The 25893-nt window shown below is 42.9% G+C and overlaps 1 protein-coding gene across 1 annotated transcript in view; it reads right to left on the minus strand.

Annotated features, from left to right (window-relative positions):
* The window catches only part of ANO4 (anoctamin 4), a 190167-nt gene that overhangs the window by 23788 nt on the left and 140486 nt on the right, over nt 1–25893 (minus strand). Inside the window, exons 15-22 of the mRNA XM_045826360.1 lie at nt 19569–19651; nt 15792–15932; nt 12940–13104; nt 7125–7161; nt 5017–5128; nt 3996–4053; nt 3758–3855; nt 1887–2029 (exon numbers count right to left, since the gene is read on the minus strand). Coding sequence (XP_045682316.1) covers nt 1887–2029; nt 3758–3855; nt 3996–4053; nt 5017–5128; nt 7125–7161; nt 12940–13104; nt 15792–15932; nt 19569–19651 — 837 coding nt within the window. The remainder of the gene's footprint in view (nt 1–1886; nt 2030–3757; nt 3856–3995; nt 4054–5016; nt 5129–7124; nt 7162–12939; nt 13105–15791; nt 15933–19568; nt 19652–25893) is intronic.

The following is a 25893-nucleotide window of genomic DNA, read 5'->3' on the forward strand; positions in this document are numbered from 1 at the left end:
ATATATGGTGTTAGAGGTCAGGAAAGTGGTTAGGGAGGATGTTATCAGGAAGGGGGGGACAACAGCGCCTCTTCAACCCTGGGAATATTCTATTTCTTGATCTAGCTCACAGGGTGGCAAACATTTCCTGTAAAGAAGCAGACAGTTAATATGGCTGGCTTTTAAGGCCATACAGTCTTTGTCAAAACTACTCAACTGTGCTGTTATGGTGCAAAAGCAACTACGTAAATAAATGGGTGTCTCTGTGTACCAATAAAATGTTATTAACAAAAACAGTGAGTGGACTGGGTTCAGCCTATGGACAGTAGTTTGTCAATCCCTCCCCCATACAGATTGGTTACATTTTGTGAAAATTCATTGATCTGCACAGGATTTATATACTTTTACCACTATAATATATCAATGAATAAATTTTTTTAAAATATATCAAAGCAACAAGAATGTAAATAAGCAGAGTTCACCGAGACTTGCTTCTTGCTACAAAGATACCACAGTATTCGGAGCACTCTGGTTCTAGCCACACAAAAGTTTCTTTGCAAGCACTCAATATACCAACATTATTTGTTCATTTCCTTTATGGGAGAAGATTCCATTAAGAGACATCAAAGTGGTTATTTCTCTTAATGAATTCTCTTTATTAAGCTTTATTATTAATGCCCAAATTGATTTCTTCTCCAAGTTATATTGCTCTGCCATTTTATAATTGAAACTCTGAAAACATCAGTGGATACTCAGGACATAAGCGATCTAAGAGATATTAAGCATCAATTCTACTACTCCTTTAATTTTCAGATTCCCCAGAGAGAACTGCTTCTTTCAGAAGTAATGCATCTTGCCCACCCCCGCCCCTAACTTCCGCCCCAGTGTTACAAAGCTTACACATAATTTAGAAAAGGAAAGGAACACTATACACACTTGATTATTATGCTAAGGGATTTCATAAGCTTTCTCCCCTGGGACATAAAATTAGGAAAATAAATAATGATATAAGATAAGGCATACAGAGAGCACATTATGAACCAGGCATCATCCTAAGCCCTTTCCATGCATTAACCCATTTAATCCACGCAAAGACCCTATGAAGTAGTAGTTGCTCTTATTATTATCCCCAGTTTAGAAATGAGGAAATTAAGAAAAAGAGAGTAAGCAATTGCCCCAGGTTTCATAGTTAATAAGGGAAAGGGCTGAGACTTGAAGCCAGGTAATCTGTTTGCAGACCCCATGCTCTTACTTACATGCTACAAGAAATAGCCAGGATTTGATCACCCAGAAGTCTGGTTTCTTAAATAAAAAGGTAGCATAGCCTAAGCAGTCTGAAGCTTCCTGCCAACCCCCTCCCTCCAAGGGAAATGACTGTCCCCACTCTACCGAGTACTGATTCATATTGCAGCATCTCATGACACACTATTACACTTACTCTTCATATCTCTGACTTTGCCCCACCAGGCCACGTGTTCTTTGAAAGCTGGGGCTCTGCCTTGTTCCTTCTCATGTGTCTAAGTGCCAAGCATAGTGTCTGCCTGAACGTAACATGGCTCAACAGATGTCTGCAGAGTGAATCAATTACACCACGAGGGATACCTCCTTTCTCTCTGGTTCATCAAGTTTCCCAACTCATTTTTGCTCCCTGGTGATTTGTTACAACAGAGAGAACATGACGTCCTGACAAGTCTGATGTGGCTGAAGGCTTTTTGCGCCATACCTACGGATTGGGCTTCTTACCCCAAGACCCTCACTGCTCTGTGTTTAGCTCAAGAATCCCCACACACTGATGGCCCCTAGGTGATAACTGATATATTTTTGGTTGAATGTAGCTAGAGAGCTCGAATTTGCATTTATATTGAACAGGGTAAAGGATGAAAGGATAACGTGGGACATTTCCATACTCATTTCTAAGTATTCATCGAAGAGTCCGTAGGCATTCATCGGCTGAAGGTTGTAGTCCTTTTCCCACTGTGGGAAACTTATTTTCCTTTTGGGCCCATGCTCTTGTCGCACTTTTCTTCTGGTCCACCAGTTCTGAATTAACCTGCACAATGAGATCAGTTTCTTTAAAAAAAAAAAAAAAGCATAACTCTTTGTAAGACTTAAGTCATAAGAAGCAGGAGCATTTAAATAGAGATTGTGGTTTACAAAAACGGAGGACAGGCTGCCAAGGACACGAAGCCTTGGATTAGGGAGAAAATAACGACGGAGGCTACAGTTCATGTGAGCAAACAGAACAACCAATGAACTGATTTTAATCATTCAGGAAACTGTCTCATGCTCGGTGTTGCCTATGAGGATTTGATGACGGACTGAGAACATCTATAACCACCCCCCTTCCCAGTACAGAGTCAGCACCCAGATATCTGAGAAGAAGATGACTTGGCCTAGCCGGCTTTCTGTCTCCCTGCATGGGCGCTGCCTGGCATCTTCTGACTTGGGGGCCTAGCCAATCCACAAACCCCCAGAATGCCTCCTCCTTCGGCACACGGAAGGTTGCAGAGCCACAGCTGGAGTCGCTTGCTCTGGGCTGGAGCTCGACAGGGGCTCTGACTCCCAATAAACTGCATCTCACCCTAGGGAGGTCAGCACATCTTAGCAGTGCTTGGGAGTGCATCTTAGGACACGGAACAGGCTTGAAGAAATGGGGGTGGGGGGGCAGCACAGTGGGCTGCAGAGGACAAGGAAAAGGTTGAAGGGTTTCCAGGGGCAGACATGCCAAAAAAACAAACAAAAGCAAATGTGAAATGAAAGGAATAGAGGGATGGGTGCCAAAGACAAACTCTGCCTACTTTCACAGTTTTGCACTGTGCCCACATTTCTAGAAGACAACATATAGTTCTCTTGATGTCCATGGCATTTTGACAAATTATGGTTTATAACTTAAAGTAAATACAATGCTTCTAAAGTTTTAATTTTATGGTTTATTTTCTTGAAAGGTTTATAGAAAACATAAAACACTTGGAATAAGTTTTCTAAAATTAAATCTAGAAGAGAAAATTACCAGTAGTGGTTCTGATAGGGAGCTAAGAGATGATTTTTCAAGGTGGACCAAGTTCTAGCTAATTTTTCTGGCTAAGTGGTCCTCCCTGGAACCTGAAGTTCTCTAAGGAGACACCAAGCTGACACGGAAACCAGTAGGTGTGGAATGAAAGCAGAAATAGAAGTATCTCTGATGTCCCTTTAACACTCAAGTGACCAGAGCTGAGCAAACACAGCAGAATCCAAGGTTATCCTTACAAAGGTAATATCAACACAAACTATTATCACCAGGTAATAATATGTTTTCGTGGTTAAGACATGCTGACTTACAAATACTCTGGTTTCTTTTTTGAATCCCTAAACTTTTCTCCGTTCCATAAGTTTCTTTTCTGCACAGTGTAAATTTAAGGCAGTTAAAAAACCGCCGCTCCTGGTTTATCTCAGGGGCTGGGGAGTAAAGATCTACTTAACACGTTATAGCGACTCACAGTGCTGGAGCTAAAAGGGCCAGACACATCATTTAAAGCAGCTCGCATGCAAGTATCCAATATTTGGGGCCCAATCTTCTTTAAAAAATTCACTTTTGTTCTTGTGACTCATACTAAGCCTCCCAAAAGAGCCAATGTTTATTATTTTCACGAGTCTCTTTGAATACCTCAGTGTAAGCACTTAGCTCCAGGCACAGCACTGGCTTAGCTGCTGAGCCTGCACTGCTTATCTTACTTGCCACACCTAGAAAAGCCAAAGAAGAGCAATGATGCCTCTTCACTACAGACACGAAGGTACTTACGGGTAGCCAAGTTCCATGAAATTATTCCAGGTCTGCTTTAGCACCATTATAATACCCATTTGCATACAGAGATCAATAAGGCATCCACTAGGGTGGCACTGCGAGGTAAGCAAACACAGAAATCCAAGAATCAGTGGGGAGGAAGAAAGGGTGTCTGGTTTCCAATCTGCACAAAGCTGCCCAAAGGCTGTTTAAGGGCAGGGCTTTAGGAAACAAGGAATGATGGGAGAATACAGACCTCTTCTAGTCTCCACCTGTTTATCAGCCTCAAGTAGGCACCTGGGTGTCCTGCAAATCTTCAACACACACAGAAAAACAGACCGTTAGCATCCTGTCAGTCTAAGCCTTCAGTGACTATTACAGTCAGATGAGCACATCTTCCAACAAAGATGACTGGTACAGTAAGTGTCAGGTCTGAGGGAATTAGGAAACTCTCCAGAGCTGCCATGACGGCAGCTTCTGGAGTTCTCCGGGGGATGTGCCCCTTCTGGCCTCTCTGTCCAGCTGCTGAACACAGAGGCCAGTCCTCACTCCTTGCTGTGACTTGGAACGTTTTCTACCAGACATCAAGTGCTCTGGCCTGTGTCAACAGCAGGTTGGATTGAAACACGTTCTGATCTTCTTGAATGACAGTAATGCTGCTTTTTAAAAATCAAATGATTTGACTAGAATTCCATTCCAAAGTACCTAATGCTGAGGCAGGGCTGCTGCATTCATCTCATCAAAACCCAATCCTCAGCCCGTCCTGGTTCTCATCTGCTCAGAAACTCGCCCTGGTGTGCTAAACTCATGGGACACGAATGAACGCAGATCCTTCCCAAATCCTCATAACCGCTTGATTCCGATGTTACCCAGGCTGGCATTCTACGTCAGCCCCTGTCCATCGGAAGTCCACCCTCTTTGTGAGGTCAGGGGTCTAGGACATACTGCAGGCCACCCTGCCCCTCAGGCCACCTGCTCCTATAGGTGTGAGATCCAGGGCCCCGATTCAGGTGCAGACACAGTCCACAAGTTTTAAGTCCATCCTTCCTACATGCAAATAATTTTCCTCCATATAACCTTAGCAAGAAAAGGCTCACAGGTGCTTACTTGTGAGCGAAAACCATTTCCTGAGATGGGAGTGGAAAGGGAAAGGAGGCCGATCTGTTTTTACACTTTGAATAAATCACACTAAACGAGGCACTCCTCTGTCGCCCCTGGTCAGTGACTTCTGAGTGTTCCGTCCCTGGCCCAGGGGTGTGGAGAGACTGGGTTCTTACCTTCCGAGGAAGAAGGCGATGTAAAATGTGGAGCTGTTCAGATTGACAAACTGAAAAAGAAACATTTTCAGGGTGAAGCTGTTCTCCCACTCCGACTCTGTGCGAGGCTGCTCTGTGGATGGAAAGGAAGCAGAGTCTGAAAGGCTGCCTCCGATGCCCCCTCGTCCCCCTCTGTCCTCTCCCCACACACAGGGTGGGGGCACAGGCAGGCTTAGGAGGCTGCGGGGGACCCAGTGATGGCCCGAGGCAAAGCGGGCCACCCATGGGATCCTCAAGCTTGCAGACCAGCTCCAGGCAGCTACTGACTTGTCTGAGAGGGTAGAATATACAGTTCATTCCACTGTACCGGCTGCACAGAGATCCCAGAGCAGTGACAGCCGGGTGGAAGGAGCCTCACGGCCAGTCTCGCTTCCTGCAGGAGACTTTCCCTTTGCTCTTCATTTTGGCCTGTGTGGGGTCAGGCCCCCTCCCAGCTTCTAATAATTCCTTGGTCTCAACTTCTATTGCTGATGAAAGGCCAGATGCTATTAGGTAAGAGGGGGTCAGACCCCCATCTCAGAATGCTGAGGTATTTGACTCCCTTACCCGTCATCCTCTGCCACCATGTTCCATTCTCATGGACAAACACCGAGATGACCTCGCCTTTAGATCTTTGACTATATACCATCACCTGTGTCTCGTAATTCCCTCAGTTGCCAATTCTTATCTCCTTACACTTTGACTTTCATAAAGCAAATGCTCGTTGAATACTGTGGTAGGACTGAAAATACGGACCAAGCCTCCAGCATGACATCTCGTGTCAGATGCATTCATCCATCCCCAGGAGCTACATCCCCACCACCAGCAAAGTCAAAGAAAATGTATTTAATGCAATAGCGCTGTCTCTATCTCCACATTCCCTGAACTTCTAATGGCTCATTTACCATTTCGACCCATTCATTCCTTTTCCAAAAATTACAACTTGAAATGCTTCCTAGGAGCTTATCAGAGAAGGGAGGAGAGAAAGGAGAGTCTGATTTAAAATGATTTAAATGTGAGTTTCAGAACAAGGCTACACTGCTCTGGAGGGGAGAAAAGAAAAAGGATTTTTCAAGGGCTTTAGCTTTATTTCACTCTGCTACTGAACTGATGGTTACATAGGAAGGTCTTCCGGATTGTCAGCTAACTGGGTGGGTTCCCAGGTGTCCCCACCATGGGTGAACTGGGGCTATATCTCCACTGGCATCTTCGGCAGCCTGGACGAAGGTGCCACTGGGCACAGCCTACCAAGGCACAGTTACCTCTTCTGTGGACATAAACCTCTTTCTTTTTGGTGAGGGGTGGTGGTGATGGGAGATTTCAATGGCATTGAAGGAGATAGGCCAAGTGCTCAGCTGTGATGTAGTACATAGAAGGGCTCAATAAATGGCATCTTGTATTATAATGATTCTTATAAACAAAAACACATGATTGTTTCCTCTCTGGACAAGTTACATGCGGGAATGCACTAAAAATGGGTTATGTGTGGGAGTGTGCAATTTCCTCAAATTGCATAGAATAAAGATTAATAATAATAAAATTGGGATGCTTTCTGTATCTGGAAAATGTACCGTGCACAGCTGGCTACCAGATTGTTCTAGTGCTCTGCGGAGAGACAGAAGTGTTCTCAGGGACAACTCATCCAGGTGCATGCTATTTTCGCGAAGGAAAGTGATGGGTAGCCTGCCTACATTCCTGGTAGAAGGCCTGCCGTCTTCCAAGCAAAGAACTCTGCTGTGATTTAATATACCATGAAAATTGGATACATTTTTAAATATATAAAAAATGTGGGCGGTAGCAAATGAACTTTTTTTTAATGATTCTGGGCACTTTTTATACACACATACTTCTGCGATACTTTATTAGCTCATGATAGATAAAGTTTGTGACAGGCTTTAAATCTTTAGCTACAAAAGATTCCCCTAATGATTAGGCATATATAAAATGTCCTGTTGAGGGCAAAGAAATTGCTGTATGCAATTCAAGACAAAGGGAATATTTCTTCCCAGCAGTGTTTCAAAAACGAATCTCTGAAAAGGTACCTTTCAGACCACAATACCATACCATGAAATAAAAAGGGCTTCACTTACCTAAATTGGTCAGAAAAAGTGCAACTCTTTCATAGAGCTGTAAAACAAATTTCATACGTTTAACAAATGAACTGCAGATGTTCTAAAATCTGTAATTATAAAGGAGATAGATAATCAAGTCACAAGCGAAAGTAATTTCATATACCCATCCATTGAGCAAACAATAAAAATAATGTGAACAATTACATTCTTTCAGGGCAAGACAGAAAGCTACAAGGTCCCGTTTCACTCCTTTTAAAACCTCCTCCTTCTGGAGTGAGTAATTCTGTGCTGGCAGGGCTGGCTGCCACTACTTACCAGCTTGCTAAGCGAGGCTGGGCAAGTCAGAACACCGGGGCCTCGGCATCCTGAGGGTAAAATCTCAAAGACTGATTTTGATGGTAAGATTCTGTAGCCCTACTGTTTATGGGTCGCTGGATTGTCTAGATTATAGCATTCATGAATACTGAAGTGATCACAGATCACTGGGAACTCCCACGCTTATGGACCGCTGCTTTTCTGTTAGTGCACTGAACGCACCCTTATCCACCTGGCTATCTGGTAAAGGGAGAGTCCTCAGAGGGGAGGGGATGGGTAAGGGGAGTGTGTGCATATGTGCACGCAAGTGCAGGAGGCACAGGTCAGGCCGAACGCAGCTCCAGGTGATTCCTCAGAGAGGATATAAATTGAGAAGAAGAATAAGTGCTTTCTCTAAAATGAAAGATGATAAATAAAAATGAAGAAAAAACTAGTCAAATGGACATGAACAACATGAAAATGAAGCTCACGTTCAGATGACAGTAGAGCAAGTACACGGGTTAAAATTCCCTGGCTGTAGTTGTGACTTCACCAGCCAGCAGGCTGTAGGGCCCGGGCACCCTCTCTCCCCTCTGCCCCAGGTCATTGTCTCCCTTACATGTGGGTGAGCATCAGACTCCTTGCTCTGAAGGCACTTCCTAACTTCTGAATTCTTTATCCAAGGTTTCTGATAACTACAGACACAGGTAAAATGTGCGGAGTATATGACTCTAAACTTTCAGCAATGACTGTGGTTTGCTATGTGATATATAATTAATATGACTGTCATCAATTTATACTATTAGAAATCTCAGACTCTTGGAATCCAGTGTTCAAAGAGATTGATGTAATTTTCAATAAGAAATCCTGTGGTATAGATCTGTCATATATTTCAATTTTATCTGAAAAATAAAATACTGGTAAACAATAAATTAAGACAGATGTTTACACCAAATATATTTTACTATTCCAAGTATACTCTATCTTTAAAGTTAATTATTTAATTATCAAGGAATATTAGGGTTGACTGGTGAGACAAACTTTCTCAAAAATACAGTTACGGATTACCCAGTTTATCTTTTATATCTTTCATGCCGGCACACATTTGTCAAAGTGTCTCACTTTACACACTTGTCCCAAAAATCTTGAGGGCTGGTGACAGGCCAATGTTATTTTGATTTGGACATTAAAAAAATGAAATTTAAAAACAAAATAGCACAAGAATGGAAATACAGTTAATATTAAACTTTTAAGAAATAAGTATAAGGGAACAACGTGGACACCTATGAACACTTGATGGATATGGGGAAGACACAAGGAAATGGACAGCAAAGCTTTGAGGGGGATGCAGCAGGAAGGGCACACAGACAGAGAGACTGATGGTCGATGATAGCAGAGTGGTTTCTGGAACAGATCTGCCTTCTCTGAGGCAGTTGAGGTAGAAACCAGGGATGATTTGCTCCGGTAAGAGCAGTAGAAAAGCTACACATCAAAACTGAGTGCCACACTTTGTCAGTGTTAAAATCTGTAACTGATGGAAAGCTTTCTGATCTTAAGTACATTTTCAAAGAAGCTGTGAGTACTTCTAATTTGATCTTATCCACTTGATCAATGTATGTGGGCTTGTTCTGACACAAGCCATATTTGCTGGTTTACTTCTTTTTGGAGCAAGGCATTGTGGTTTTCATTGTTTACAGTATAGTGAAATATCTGATTCACATGGGTATGGCTGAATGAGGAGAATGGTAATAAATTTCAGGCTCCTCATGGGATACAGCCTCTGTTGGCATCCTTTGCTTGCAACCACCGTACTGAGATGTTCTTTAATCACTCGAGAAGCTGAATGGAATTGAAACAGCAAGAAAGTCCATCCTATTCACTCCATCTTTGAAGTTTGTGTTTTTTAAGAAAATAAATGGAAAACTAGTGAGTGCCCCTTAACCAGTCATTAAGGGGCATAATATTTTGTTGGGATCCAGAATATTTCTGTAAAATAATATGAATTTTATTTTTAAAGTACACATTAAGTAAGAGTAAAAGCATATCATCAAATCTAAAAAATAGGCATTCTCAGTCCTGGATGGTGTGGCTCAGTGGACTGAGTGCTGGCCTGCAAACCAAAGAGTCGCTGGTTCAATTCCCAGTCAGGGCACATGCCTGGGTTTTGGGCCAGGTCTTCAGTAGTGGGAACATGAGAGGCAGCTACACAGTGATGTTTCTCTCACTTTCTCCCTCCTTTTCCTTCTAAAAATAATAAAATCTTTTTAAAAATTAAAAAAATAAAAATAGGCATTCTTTATAGGTCTGCTCCTTCGGTTATGATTGGACAACTCTAGCAAAATGTTAAAAACAGGTATATGATCTGTAACAGTTATATTATTTAAAAATGATAGGCTTTAATTAACATAAGTTAAAAAAACAATTTAGCTCTTAAGGTTTTTATATTCAATTGGTGAAAAAGCATTAATGATTAACGTTTTTTTTTCCAAAACCAGAATGGCCAAAATATTAAGTATTTGAAAGCAATTTATATAGCTTAAAAATCTATATTGTGAGTCCATAAAATATCTTAATTTCAGAAGTCATTAATTTAGTTTTGAACTGGTCAAAGCTACAGTATAGCCATTAGTCTGCTATCTGTCCTTTATGTGATATTTGCTTCGTTTAAGGACTTAGTTTTGTAAAAACCCTGATGAAAATCTCTCAAACTGTACTACCCAGTGGTTGCCTTCATAATGGAGCCTGAGAAGTCTCAGGGCCTGAGGCAGGACTGTAACCGTGGAGCCGGGATGGGGATGCCATCGGAGATGGGTGGGGGTGGGGGTGGGGTGAGGCAACGGTTCCCGCCCAAAAGGACCCTGATGGCACTGCTTTGAGAGGTCCTACGTGCACTTTTCATTTTCCTTCCTTTCCCTTGCTATGGCTTGTCATTTCCTGTCCTTGTCAATGTTCTTGCCTTGGTAACCCACTGTTATTCTAGTTTGATGTTGGCTGAGAAATCAGGACACAAATATTCACACTGTATCTAAAATAAATGAAAACACACTCAAAGGGCAATCACAGGAATAATAAATGTTAGCTTTAGTGTGTGGGCCCTGCATCATCCATTTTGGCGACTCTGACACCCTAAAATGCCTACTAGTCTAGCACCCAGCACATAGTAGGTGCTTTGTAATATCTATAATGATACATATTTTCAACTCCATAAGCTCCCTTTTTCTTGACTGCATCTCATGAAGGACAGCCTGCTAGATAAGCAATTTCCAGGTAAGTGAGGTGTTACTCTGACAGCATTGGCACCTGCTCAAAATAAATGAGCAAACGTGTATTTATAGACTCACTGCATGTAGACCAAAATTTATTTCTTAAGGTGTATAAATTACATTTTAATCAGACGTTACAGAAAAGAGATGATAAAAATACAGTAAGCTTTAATTGAGTGCATCCTACCTGGCTGCAGAATCTTTCACTGCTCTGGCTCCTTGGTTAATGTCCCTGTGAATCACCCGCCTTCCCAATGTGCATCCCACCCTCCCCCACTCTGAGGCCCGAGGGGCCACGCAGCGGGGCTGCCAGGCACCCACTTTCAATCTCCACCTGACGGGCAATGACTGACTTACCCAGCTATGTCAAAATGATCAGCATCTGCTCGCTTCTCATTTTTGTAACTTTGGGATTTTGAAATTATTTTCTAAAATAAATTCCTATGTATTTTAATAATGATAATGATAATAAATTACCTATATTTCATTAGCTCAGTGATTACTAGTTCACCAAAGAATCACAAATAAACTTCTTCATTACTGTAGGTTGAATGCTCTTAGGAGTCACTCAGACTTCATTGGTTGTAGGATTTAAGATTGTTGAAAGAGCTAGAAATGACAGCCTGAATAGATAAAACTGTGCTGATAACAGTGTTAAATTACTCGGCCTTTAGAAAGCCCTTTTCTAATAATGAGAGCATTTGTCATGGCCCAGATTTAAGATGCAATATGAATGAGGGTGTGGGGAGCGATAATGACCTGAATACCTCTAGACTTCACACTGTGCTCGGCCCTCCACATGCAGTATCTTGTTTATTCCCTACCATGAACCTCTAACGTCAGCATTTTTAGGTACAGGTTGATCTCAAGTCTAACAATGTCAACCATTACCTTTTGTTCTGCAAATAATAACAATTTACTGAGTGCCTACTATGTGCCAGGCCCTGTTCCAGGCCTTGGTAAAAACAATAGTGATAAAAACAGACAAAACTGTCTGCCTTCATGGGCCTACATTCCAAGGGAGAAGACAGATAAAATACATATTAAAAAAACAGCATATGGGATGGTGATAAATGCTATAGAGAAAAAAAGCAGGCAAGGAGATAGAAAGTTGTCAGACGGTGGGAGTGGGTTGCAATTTTAAACTGAGCGACCAGGGAAGCCATTAGAAAGTCACCTTTGAGCAAAGACCCGAAGGAACCAAGGGACCAGTTGCTATGCAGACCTGGTGGGGAAGGATATTCCAGGCAGAAAGAAGAGCAAGTAAAAAGTCCTAGGTTGAGAATGTTGCTGGCACACCCAAGGAACCAAGGGAAGGCCAACAAGGAGCAGGAAAAGCCGGTGAGCAGGGAGGGGCCAGGGTGAGAGAAGTCACTGGGTCCAGGTGGCGGAGAGCCCCGGAGGCCACGTGAAGACGTAAACTTTTATTCTGAGCGAGAGGAAAGCCACTGGGCATTGTGAACACAGGAGGGACATGAGCTGGCATCTAGAAAAGAAGCTTGCTCTGTCTACCGTGATGAGAGCAGACGGAGGACAACAACCATGGGAGCCAGGAGGCCCGTGAGGAGGGCATAGCCGTCACCCACGTGGGAGTCGGGAATGTGTGAAAAGTGATCAAACTCTGGAAGCATTTTGCTGGCGGGGGAAACAACAGAGGCAAGGATAGCACCAAGGCTTTTGGCCCAGGCAACTACAATGGGGGAGGCTGCAGGAGGAGCAGATTCTGGAGGAAACAGGGGGAGTCTGGCTTTGAATATGTTAAGTGAGGATGATTGAGTAGGCAGTTAACATATGTGGGGTTCAGGGGAGACATCCGGACTGAAATATAAATTTGAAAAAAGTAGCTGAAATCTACACAAGCAACACGTACCACCCTGAAATGTTCCTTGCCGGGTCCTCCCAGGAAAAGCTGTGGATACTGACAACCTTCACATCATTTAGAATCCAAAGAAAACGGGAACCGATAGTGTTGAGCTATGTTAGAGATTCTGAGCTGGGCTTTTAAAATAAATTTATTTTCCTAAATTTTCCCAAGAAGTATTCAGTGTTGTCTTATTGGATAAATAAGAAAACTAAGGTTCAGAGAAGGTGAGTGCCTTGCCCATACATCTAACACTAGATTTGACTCAAGCCTTCAAAATCCCCCACCAGGAGTTTGTCTCATGCCAGGCTCTTGGCTGCATGACTGAGGCCAGGCCCCTTCAGCACCAGAGGAAAGCCACCACCTGCAGCCCACAATTTGATCCACGTGGCTAGTTACCTGGCAGCTCACTCACCACATTCAGCAGCATGATGATGCAGAAGTTGATGCACACGGCAGTCCCTGTGGTTGCAACCTGAGAGTTATTCCTGATTAACGCCCACTTGAAGGCAGCAAAAGTGCTGACGGTCACGACCCGGTAAATGACGATCCCAAACACGGCGGCGATCACCACACAGATCTGGCAGGAAGATGGAGGAGACCCAGTGAGCACTGTGGGGGTATGTTGCAGGAATGTTCCGCCGCCTGGAAAACCCTCTGATAAAGCAAGCATGGTCCTGACTCAAGAAGGCACAATACAGGGCATGGTTTCCACTGTGGTTCGTGTGCTCTCTAGTCTGTATGTAAGTGCAGTAAGTCAGAGAAAGATCACTACCATGTGACTCACTCATGTGTGGAAGCTAATGAACAAAATGAACAACAAGCAGAATACAGACAGACTCACAGATAGAGAGCAGGCTGACAGCTGTAGGTGGGGGGTGTTGGGGGCTGGGTGCAGGGAGTGAAGGGATGGAGCAAAAAAGAAAAAGGGGAAAAACGCATGTTTGTGTTTTCTCATTCAAATAGAAAACCCATAGTGCTTGAAAGTTAATAAGTTCTGTAAGCTGTGGGGTAACATTTCATTAAGCAGAATATTATATTGAGCAGATGAACAAATACTTATCATGGAAACCTTATGATGTCACTTTTCTGTTTAGAACTATTTACTGCCTTCCTTTCACTTAGGATAAAAGCAAAGCCCTTATGATGACCTGCAAGGCTCGTTCCAGCCCCACTGAGGACCATTTCCCCTCAGCTCGGGGGACTCCGGACCCTCTCTCACTGTTTCCAATGGGCTAAGCACCCTTGATCTTCAAGACCATTTCTTTTGCCTAAAATGCTGATGCACCCATTCCCCTGCCAAACACACACCGGCAGCCTGGTTAACAATTACCCAGCCCTCACACTCGGCACAGAACCACTTCACAACTCAAGCCTTTCGTGACTCCCCAGAATTTTTTGTCTGTTATATGGTACCTATACCTGTCTTTCAGCGCCCTCCTTAAAATGCCTGACAGTTTGTCAATTTGGTCACAGTCAGGCTCCCCATCAGGGCAGGGACGGCGTCTGTGTGTCACATGGTCTCTGCAGCCCTTTAGCGTGACCACAGGTATTCCGCCATTGGTTGCTGAATAAGCCAACGATGGGATAGGTGCATAATCTCTTATTAGTCAGATGTAAACACAGACTGAACTGAGGCATCTTTCTCTGAAGACTTCATAGTATTGGACAAGAATACAGCCTGTCGTCTAGCTCTAGAAAACAATGAGAATCTGAGACTCCAGAAAGTTTTGTGCCTTTCACTAGGTGACTCACTTAATATGGCAGACTAGAGACCTTAGCCTACTTAGTTATCAAACGTTAAGATCTTAGAACTGGGCCTTCGGAAGGCCTTTGCTGACTTACAGACTTCTTTCTTCATAGAAGCGTGCCTCTGTTTTACACAAGCTCTATTTTTGGCTTACTATGAATGACGCTCTGAAAACTTGAGCCTGAACCCTCACTGGAACTGGCCAATTATTATATGATAATAGCAATCAACAAAGGAATGGAAAACTGCCCATGTCTTAATCCTGGAGCTGCTGATGGGGAGCTAGGTGAAATCCACGATGGATTTCAGATGGGGTGGCCATACGATGGAGCGGACAGCTTGCTGCACTTGGAAGTCAGGCCTGAGCCCTGGCTCAGCCCCTACCTTACAGTGTGACCTTGGACAAGTAGCCTGCCCTCTCCATGGCTTCAGTCTCCTAAGTTCCAGGTTCCTCATCTATATCTGTAAGTCTTCCTGTGAGAAACAAAAACCAGGACAGCAACTCTGCATGTACTTAGAGAGGGCACAGCACGAAGCAACTGCTCACAGAGAGTCTCTGTAGGAGGGCACGGCTCCGGACGTGGGTCTGAGCAGAGGTATCCTTGGGCTCACAGCCTACCCTTTCACCTCCCCGGTTTCTTTCTGGCTAAAGGGGGCGGTTGTCTGGATCTGCTGCAGACTTGTTCTTCCCCTCTACTGACCAGGGAGGTACATGTATGTGCACACCTGCTGTCTGAGTAGATGAAAGGAGAATCCTAACTATTCCTTGTAGCTCTAGAGTAACATTTCTAAAAAAAAATTGCATGTGTTTTGTTCAGTAATCAAAGGTCAAAGTTCATTGCCAAATGACTTCTTTTTAGGAAAAGCTAACAAACCAGCTTCAAATTAGTATTTTTCAAACTGACCCAACCACTCGTGAGTCTGGAAATCAATTTTAGGTGGTTATAAAAAAAAAAAGATGATAATGAAACAGAAAAACATCAGACTATATTAAACATTAAAAAAGACTATGATAAAACATAAAAATGCAGTTTATTACATATTGTAAAGGTGAGCATTTTTCAGTTACTCGTTTTAGGTTTATATATCTATTGGCAAAACACATGCTGGGTCATGACAGAGAATGTCTTTCCTACATGGGCATAGGGTAAAAAAAATGTCTGGAAAACACTGCTGCCAGTCCTATCTCACATTTTTGCTCACTTTCAGCATAGCAGAGGTAAATGGAAAGAATACCGGATTCAAGCAGAGCGTCTGAGCTCTTGGCAGTTCACTGGCTACTCAGTGGCTACCTGGACAGGCCTTTAACCTTTTGGAGTCTCAGTTGCTCCATCTCTAATACACGGACAACGTCCCTGTATTAGCTCACAGAGTCGTTGTGAGAATCACATGAACAGAACATGAAAAAAAATCTTTTGTAAAACTGTGCAAATGCCTAACATGATTATTGTTGCTACCATGCTCCAAGTTTGTACTTTATAAAGCAATTCAAAGAGTTTTGTAAAAATGTTTCCAACCATAAAAAATATTCCTGATGCAGAAACGATCAGCCGGCTGCATTTATCTGCAAATGCTTGATATGGTTCTGGCTTTCCCGAAATGGGATTCATCCGCTCTTTCTTGGAATACTTGGCTTCGAACTGGGGCCGTATTTCTTCCTGAAAAACAAGCAGGCACATTTTTTTATATACTCTGAACAGGAACGCACACAATGAGAGGAATCATTTACCTCCCAGGAAAACTGAGTCAATGGCTGCCACGTTACCCAGCCAACCAATGAGGTGCGCTTGAGATCCAGGAATAGATGCTTGGAAATTGGCCACTTGAAGAAAAATCTAAACTCATTATCTAGACTCATTATCATCAAGGCGACGTAATTTCGACTAATAGTTAAATGTCTGGTACTGAACTGTGCTTGAAGAAAGAAATGAAGAATGAGGAGAGGGACCACCTGTCCCATCTCCAGGAGTTTGAAACAGCTAATAATATTTTACTTTCATTACCAGGAAATGATATGAACATAAGGACAAACCTGAACAAGAAAATGTTTAGAATTCTTTTTGTGAGTTATAATGATAATATAATTCTTAGTATTCTTCAATCTTTTTTTGTTTTTTATTTAGGCAGCTAAAAACATAGTGCCTCTATTTTTTTCAGTAAGCTCATATAGGAGTCATTCACGTTAACCACTAATTTTAAATGTTCTTAAAGCGGTATTGAAAACAAAGTAAATACCTCTCAAATCCAGCTAAAATCAAAGCTCCTCCAACTCGAAATCAAGCTGAGATTTTATTTTAATTATTTGGGCCCCATCCAATGTGAAAATCTTCTGAGCAAAAAGCAATTATTGGATTACGAAAAGGTAATCAGCAAGAGGGCGTGCTGAAGTGGTTCCGGTTAATTAAGTGTACACGTATTTGACACTATTTGAGTGTCTTGGAAGAGGAGAGGAAACAAGCAGAAACACTGGAGAAGTGGAGACTGAGTTAATCTAGGCAGAAATGTTCGAGACCCCGATGAAGGTCCTGGCAGATGGGGAAGAAGCAGCTGACAGAAGAGAGGTCGTGAGGAACGGCCACAGCCTGCGGAGCAGGAGGCACAGCCCGGCTCCAGCTGCAGGGCAAGCCCAATGCTGGACTGCACTCGGGGGCTGGTAATGGGGAAGTCAGGGGAGGAGACAGTTAGAAACAGCTTCTGCCTCCTTTCCTTTATTTTAGGCAGTTACACTTGAGCATTTACATAGAACAGGCCTAGAATCTTCTGCTTCTTTGGGAAACTTTTAATTTATCAGGCTGTGTCATCAAGAGATGCTGAGTTAATCATCGAGGAACTGAGGCCAGTCGCAGTGCCAGGTCTGTCTTCCTGGGTCTTAGGGGCTGAGCTGTGTCCCTCACGTGAATTTTTATGTTGAAGTCCTGATGCCGAGTACATCGGAATGGGATTGTACTTGGAGACAGGGCCTTTGCAGAGGTAATTAAGTTACAAAGAGGTCATTAGGGGAGCCCCTAAACCCACATGACTAGTGTTCTTATAAGAAGAGGAAATTCAGACAGAGACACAAAGAGAAGACAGTGAAAAGGCCCCGGGAGTAGATGGGCATCTACAAGCCTAGGGGAGGGGCCTGGAACAGATCCTTCCCTCACAGCCAGAAGAAACCAGCTCTGTCAATACCTTGATCTCAGACTTCCAGCCTCCAGAACTGAGAGATGACAATACATTTCTGTTGTTTAAGCCACCCAGACAGTGCTATGGTACTTTGTTATAGCAGCCCTGGCACACTAACAAACACACTGGGTTACCCTGCAGGAGGCAGGCAGCACACCTGGGCATTTCTGCACCACAAGCGGAAAGGTGCAGGCTAGAAGAGGCATTTCTGCAAGGACTCTCAGGCTGAGAACTGGAACCTCGCAGGGCTCCTGAGGCCAGCTCCTGCACCAGCACGTGCTGAGAGAAAGAACAGTTTAAGCTCTTTCACGGGGCTGGGAGACAGAGGGCTCCAGACCTACAAGGGGTGTTTATCCTAATGGTACCCCCATCTTAGATCCCCCCAAAGTGCCAACAGCAACTTTTAGACTGCTTTTGTCAATGTTACTGAAATAATGCCACACTGTATAGCCGAAAGAAGACAATTTAGAAACACCTCTTCTCTTTAGACATGCAAAGAAGTCCAAAGGTGAAATAATTTGTCTCAGATGACATACTTGCTCAGTGGTGACTCAGATTCCCAGGGAAGAACATTTTCCATCCCCTTTGCAAGTCGCTGACATGAACACATGTGACGAAGAGCGGGGCAGCTTCCCCGGGAGGAAGTCCCAAATGCAGCCTGGAGGCTGCCCGTAGACACGAGTCACCTGGGCAGTCACTTCTAACCCAGGAAGCCTTGTCTGGGGAATGCTCACTCACCAAAGCAGGACAGAGGCCTTAGCAAAGGAACAGGGACTGCGGAAAATCCCAGTATTATTGCCAGATCTAAAACTGCCCAAATTGTACTCATGGGCATGAGGAGGAAAGGCAGCCAGTCATGAGGTATGATTTGAAGACAAACAAAACTACCTCTCAAAATTATCTCCCCCACTAAACCAACCACAGGGCTAAAATTCTCATATATGTTTCTAGAATATTCTTTTCAATATATAAACATATATGTGCATGAAGGGAAAACGCCCATTAATACCCATCACCACATTATATATGATTAGTTTGTCTGCTTTACTAGCACAGCAGGGCTCTTAGGAAATGGGACTGGGGAGGTAAGAGACAATGAACCAGAAGAAGGAAAGAAGAGTGTAAGCCTGGATCAACTGACAAGGGAAGTAGGGTCCCTGTGTGGTGACCAAGATGAGCATGAGCACTGGAGAGACTTCTGACAGGACTAGGGCAAGAAGACAGTACCGAGACCAGAGCCAGTTAGGAGAAAGCACAGTGTCCTGGCCTAGAACAGGAGAGGGATGGAACTGGGAAGTGTGTGAGAAAGTGGAGTCTGAAGGGTGGAGGTGATTTCTCCTTGACAGCTTTTTCTAGAGCTGGCCCTGCATTTAGCCCCATCCACATCAAGGAGGCTGCGTGAACAGTAGTTCCTCCAGCATTTCCCACTCAAGGTGATACTTCTGGGTTTGTGCGCATCTGGGCACTGTCCAGGGTCCTGGAGAGCTCCCTGCACATTTCATTGCAGTAGTTCTCTTATGAGTTTTGCTTCCATATGCCTAGGGTTGTAAAACTGTTACCCTCCTTCTGCTAAGGTAAAGAAATGGAGCCCTGGCTGGTGTAGCTCAGTGGATTGAGCATGGGCTGCGAACCAAAGTGTCTCAGGTTCGATTCCCAGTCAGGGCACATGTCTGGGTTGCAGGCCACGGCCCCCAGCAACTGCACATTGATGTTTCTCTCTCTCTTTCTCCCTCCCTTCCCTCTCTAAATAAATAAATAAATAAATAAATAAATAAATAAATAAATAAATAAATAAATCTTTTTTAAAAATAAAAAAAGGTAAAGAAATGGATGATATTTAAGAAAACTAAACAAATCTCACAGCCAATCTTTTGGATGCTTCTACATAAAAGTAAAATGATTTACTTAGCTATGGATTTCATTCCACTAAGCAATCAAAATGTCTTTTTGTTTTTAAAAAAATCTGCTAGTAGTTTTATACTGCTTAGAGTTTTCTGTAAAAACAGATACTGAAAATGCTTTATGAGTAAACCTGGCTTCTGTTACAGAGCAGGGAGTGATAACTCAAGGGGATTGTGTATTTTTTGGTGATTTGCTTTTTAAAAAATTCCAAAGTGAACAATACAAACCTCCTCTTCTTCCCAGTCTATCAAATCCCAGTCATAAGCAATTACTGCTCTTCGTCTTTTCCAAAACTCCAGGAAGACTGTTGCTGCAACAGACATAGAAAGACATGAACATTTTACAACCAAGCAATGCCATTAACTGTGTCACTAAATGATGAAGACATTGCAAAAAAAAAAAAATGACAGATGTTTGGAAGTGTCCCTGAATGTTAGAACTTCCAGCTAAACTTAACAATGTGAGTAGGAATGTTTTCTGAGAATTACTAAGCTTGTATCATGCACAATGAAAAATCAGAGATTTCATTTAGAACTGAATTAAGTTTATCTGCAAGTTGAGGCAGAACAGATTCATAACAGCAACAAAACTCCCAAGGTGTCGGGATACAGGGAACTAGGTTGCCAACAGCTCTCTAATCAACAGAGTATTTATTTTTAAAAGCAAGAGGCAGGTAGGGGCAGAGGCAAAAATAAAACTTTTAGCAGTATTTGATTGGCAGTGATCACTTGTCCCCCAAACCCCTCTCAGAGCAAGCATCTACGTAAAATGTATGTAAAATTTATTTTACTATTTCACTGAAGGAAGCTATCTTATTGGAGGAAGGAATCCTACTGCTTCTCTTTTGCTACAAACCATCTCTATACTGTCACATTGAAGGTAAACATGTATAAATTCTTTAAGAACCTTTTCCAACAGGTGCTGGCCTCCCCACCTGTGGAAATATGGGGTTTATCCTCACCCAGACGAAGTAACTTCCTACTCAATTATATTTAAAACCTGTATGAAAATGAATTATTGAGCAGTATACAATGACACAGAGAGAGGAAAAAATGATCGAGACACGATCTTGCTGCCTGGGCAGTCACAAGCCGAATGAGGGACGCACACACACGTGGACACGCACACTTGGAGGGCGACTGTAACCGAGGGCGTCACGGGGACACCGCAGGAGACGGAACCAGTGAGTCTGTCTCTGTTGGGCCTTGCTGTGCACTTGGACTTACAGAGGCAAAAAAAAACATGTCATATATTTGGAATTAGTTTAACAAGCAAAGGTAAATATCCAACTGCCCATTCCAAAGAAAGAAAATTACTTTCTTCTTTCCTATTCTGCCTTGTTCTCATACTGCCTCCTCATTCATCATATTCAGACATGGAACATATTTTTAAAACATGTAACTGGAAACATAAACTAGGGTAACAATTAAGAGCTCACTGGCATGTGACCTAGACATTCATTCCTAGATCTTAAATCCAGTTCGGTCTGATACAAGCTGTGCTACTGCTGGCGAGTCAATGCACTTCTCTAACTCTCCGTGTCCTGCTAAGCAAAAGAGAAATGGAAGTATAGGTCTGTGATCCCTGTCTGCAAGGCCAACAATCAAAGTGATCTAAAAATTCTAAGTTTCCCCTCCAAAGTTTAGAATAAACTCATCCTGTGGCAAGCTCTGACCTGAACTGACACTAGGTTACTAATAGTCTGCATTATCCCTCTGAGTGAGGACAGCCATACATTGAGAGCAGCCATATCAATGTATTTGAATCTGGGGTCCTTCCCAGACCTGCTGGGGTATTATATAATATATGGTATGTATACCATAAAGCCTTTCTAAAATCTTAAAAAATAAATCAGAGTCGGTATAGTTGTTAAGAAAGCCATACCTATAATAATCAAGTGCTTAATTATTATTTTTTTAAATATCCTCACCTGAGGATGTTTTTATTGATTTTTAGAGAGAGGAGAGAGAGAGAGAGAGAGAGAGAGAGAGAGAGAGAGGGAGAGAGAGGGAGAGAGAGAGAGGTGAGAAACACTGACTAGCGGCCTCCTGCACCTGCCCTGCCCAGGGATCAAACCTACAACCCAGGTATGTACCCTGACTGGGAACTCAACCCGCAACATGGTGTACAGGACCACGCTCCAACCAACTGAGCCACGTGGCCAGGGCAAGTGCTTATCTCTTGAAGAGGGAAATTAAAATAATGGATGTCTGCAGAGGTTAATAAAAGTGCCAACACTAAGAAGCCATTTTTCACTGGAGCCCTTCCTGTGAATCTTGTTGTGTCAGGGGTCCCCAAGACCACCTCCAGGTTTGACAATTTATGAGGAGGACTCACTCAGTGTATGGTGGTACTCATGGCTAAGATTTATCACGGCGAAACGATATAAAGTAAAATCGGCAAAGAAAAAAAGGTGAGTCTCATCCCTCAACATGCACTCTGTTATGGGTTGAATTGTGTTCCCCACCTCCCAAAAGATATGTTGATGTCCTAAGCTCCAACCTCAGAATGTGACCTTACTTGGAAATAAGGGAATTGCAGATTTACCAGTTAAAATGAGTTCATACTGAGTAGGGTGGGCCCTTAGTATGATAGGATTACTGTCCTTAAAAGAAAACAGCCATGTGAAGGTACAGACACACAGGGAGAATGCAGATGAAGATGGAGGCAGAGGAGACTGGAGTGATGCATCTGGGATAGCTGGCTGTCTCAAGAAGCTAGGAGAGAGGCCTGGAATAGATTCCCCCTCAGACCCATCCAATCCTGTCGACACCTTAGGTTTGGACTTCAACCCTCTGGAACTATGAAAGAACAAATCTCAACCCTGACTGGCGTAGCTCAGTGGATTGAGCTCGGGCTGCGAACCAAAGTGTCGCAGGTTCGATTCCCAGTCAGGGCACATGCCTGGGTTGCAGGCCATGGCCCCCAGCAACCGCACACTGATGTTTCTCTCTCTCTTTCTCCCTCCCTTCCCTCTCTAAAAAATAAAATAAAATCTTTTAAAAAAAGATAAAAGTAGTATAAATATCTAGAAATAAAAAGCCAATTATTATAAAATTTATTTTAAAAACATGAGACATACTTCATTCACAAATGACTGACAGGACCATATACAGAATCTGTAAATTTGCATCATAGTCTCATTATTGATTAGAGAGCTCTGAGAGCCTTGGTGTGTGTGTTTACTGTGGGGAATTTAATTCTGGGCAACAATGAAAGTGTGAAAAAAAACAGAGGAAGGAGAAAAAAAACACAAATGAAGAACTGAGGAAAATATCTGCTTTCTGACAAGTCTCTACGAACATCTAGTTCCCTAATGACTCTTTTTTTCTTTTCTTTTCTTTTCTTTTTCTGCCTAGGAAGAAAAGCTAATTTAGGTCAAAATTGCTTTGTCCTTTGAATCTTTCTGAACAAAAATGAGCACTGAGGAGAGAGTCACACTGTGGTTCCAGCCCAGAGCCCAAGGCTCCCAGTGTACCTCGAGGGTCCCCAGGAGGCTCCACCCTCACAGGCGTGTGGACATGAACAAAGGTAGGGGACCCCTCACGAAGGCCCTCCACATCTGCTACAGTTGGGTTCCAAATGCAGCCTTATTTTTCCTCTGGTGAACTCATAAAGTAAAAGGCAACAAGACAAACACCTGGACCCATTTCTCCTGAGGTCTTGTAAACCACTTGTATCTGTTCTCAACATTTCCATATCTAGCAGTTTTTCAAAAATAAAGTTTATTTTCTCAAATGTTGCACCTTGTCAATCATAGAGAATGACCCTGAGACCATTAAACTGGACTCTACTGGGACTGACATACTTTTATAGAACAGCAAAGGCGTATGCATAGGGCTCAAAATGAGCCTAAGAGTCCTTTGTCTTAAAGTTCAGATCTCTAAGCAGAAACAGGGTTACAACAGTATCTGAACCTAGGAGTAGAGTATAGGAGCTGAGAGTTGCCCGTTTAACTCTTAGCTTTGTCACTTTCTAGCTACTGCCTCAGTTTCCTCATCTATCACATGGGGGTAATAACAGTATTTAGTACCTTCTTCAAAGGTCGCTGTATAGGTAAACTGAGAGGATACTATACAATGTGTATCACAGTTCCAACACATAGTAAGCCCTCAATCAGTGTACGCTATTATTATAACATTATTACTGGCCACTCCAGATTTCTGCAGAAGGCATAGCCCTGTCTACAAAGAAACACTTGGGGTAAATCATTCCTTTTCTCATTTTTTTCCTGGGAACACTATGAGATTTAAGCAGTAAGCTGTCAACTAAAACAAAGCAATTCAGAGGATAAATTATTCTAGGCTCGCATTGCCTGGAGTGAACCTAAAATGTCCCCTTGTGCCCAAAGGTTATTACAAAACATCTGTCAGAGTCTTACTGAGTGCCCTCCAAGGTACAAGAACTGTCAGACATCCAATCCACCTACTTGCAACCTCAGAAGCTTCTCCACTCCATCCTACATGCAGCCAGCACCAATCAATCAGTTGAGGTTGGCAGGGATAAAATAAAACCTACTTATTATGCCCAGCATAAGACGTGCCAGCTTGCAAGGAAGGGATGCCATCCCCTTTGTGACAGTGGTACTGGCTGAGGGGTGGAGGAGATGACAGCCTCTGGCTTATAGGCAAATGTCACTGTACCAGAACTTTACCCCATATGTAATCTCAGAGGGAAAACTGTGGGAGACGAAAACACTGCTTCAGTTAAAGTATATCTAAAACTGGTGAAATATTAAAGTGGGTAAGAGAGTCTTGTATGTTAATTCTTCCAGAATACAATTCTCTCTACAGAAGCATTAACTCATTACACAGCAGACTAGCAGCCCAAAGCAGAGCTCCCCAGTGAGATGACAGGTATAGGCTACAGGTCTGCAAGAGGCAATACTCCCGTCAGCCCTTGGGGTGGCTAGGACTGGGGTCCTTCAGGCAGTCTTATCCCAGGCCCTGAGAAGGCTCCTTTGCTTGCATCAGTACACTGTGCAAATATTATCATTCTCTATGTGTGTTATGGCTTGAAAACATTTGAGAACCACTGGTTTAAGAAGTAAATATATTTTAAAAAGTCTCCTCACTCGTAATCATGGCAAAGCTTAAGCACTGGATGGCTTATTATACTAACAACACTAACTGATTACCAATACTAACGTGGTCTAGAAAAACTAAATACAAACTCATGATCTGAGAGCTCAACCCAGTCACCAAGACTCTGTTCATGATTAGCTTCCTTTGTCTGCAAGGGAGATGCACAAATAGGGCCTTTTCTGCAAGGCCCACCAAGGGAGGCAGGGATCATGTGGGAATGAAGACTAGGCCTCTTCAGAGACGGGGTCTGGGAGCCAGCAGCTGGAGACACCTTAGTCACAAGAGGCACTGGTTTTCATGCTGACACCCCACTAATAGCATGGCTTGGCTACACTCTCCCTTTGCTTCTCTTTGGGGCACTGCCCCACGTTTTCTCCCAGTTGTGTACTAGTTGTCTTCTGCGCCCAGTATTCCGTATCTTTTCCACTAGTTCTTTGTCTCTGCTTGTTTGTAGGTTCTGATTTCTCATCACTTCAGCCTGCTCATAATTCTTCCTGGTCCCTACCTCTATCTGATTATCAGTCTCAAACTCTCTCTTCCTCCCTCACACCCTCTCTGCATCTTTCCCTGTCATTTCCTACTGCCAATTCTCTGTCTCTGCCCTCATTTTCCAATCCACATTCTTCAAAATGCACAATCTCAGGTTTTGTCCCAGGCCATTCACTCACCTACAGTTTAACTGATCTTGGGTCAACTACCCACTGGCTGAAAGGGGCTGGAGTCACAGAAATCAAAATATATCCCTTTACCAGAGCTGTGATAGGTGGGACAATTTTCCTCTGATGTTCTCTAGATAGCTCAGCCTCCTCAAGAGAACAATGTTTTATATTTCCACTTGTCAAAGAGCATTTAGACACATTTATCTCATAAACAAATCTTTTTGGTAATTTTTTTCCATCCATCCATCCCATCCATTCATGCATCCACCCATCCATGCATTCATCCATCCATCCATCCACCCACCAAATACTAATCTCTGTGTCTTTAGAAGAAATGCATAAGGTCTCCAGTAACAATAATGGTCCTTGAGGACCATGAACTTCCAGGGAAACATAAATTATATATACACGTCATTATACCCTCCCCCAAAATGATATAAACCAAGTGCTATCAAAGTTCAAAAAAGAAAGACAGCTTCTAGCTGAGAACAGAGGACATCGAAGCTGGACCCTGAAGGACAGGAGAGACTCTCATATGTATCCCACGCCGAAGGAACCACATGAGCCTAAGCCTCATGTTAAAAACATCAGAATTCAGATTTGGTATTTTAAATTCTAGAAAAAATACGTAATCATTGAAAAAATTCAAATCAAACGGAAAAGTGTAAAAAATGTGTCCATCATCACTAGTCACTTACCCCCCCTACGAATTCTCCTCTCCAAAGATAACCAGCATTCACTATGAGTTAGTCCAGACTCTTTTCTATACTATTATATTAAAGCTTTATAATTATTTTACAAAGAAGTGG

The sequence above is a fragment of the Phyllostomus hastatus genome, unplaced genomic scaffold (assembly GCF_019186645.2).
Source record: "Phyllostomus hastatus isolate PE091 unplaced genomic scaffold, TTU_PhHast_1.1 phas_scaffold_755, whole genome shotgun sequence".
Lineage (NCBI taxonomy): Eukaryota > Metazoa > Chordata > Mammalia > Chiroptera > Phyllostomidae > Phyllostomus > Phyllostomus hastatus.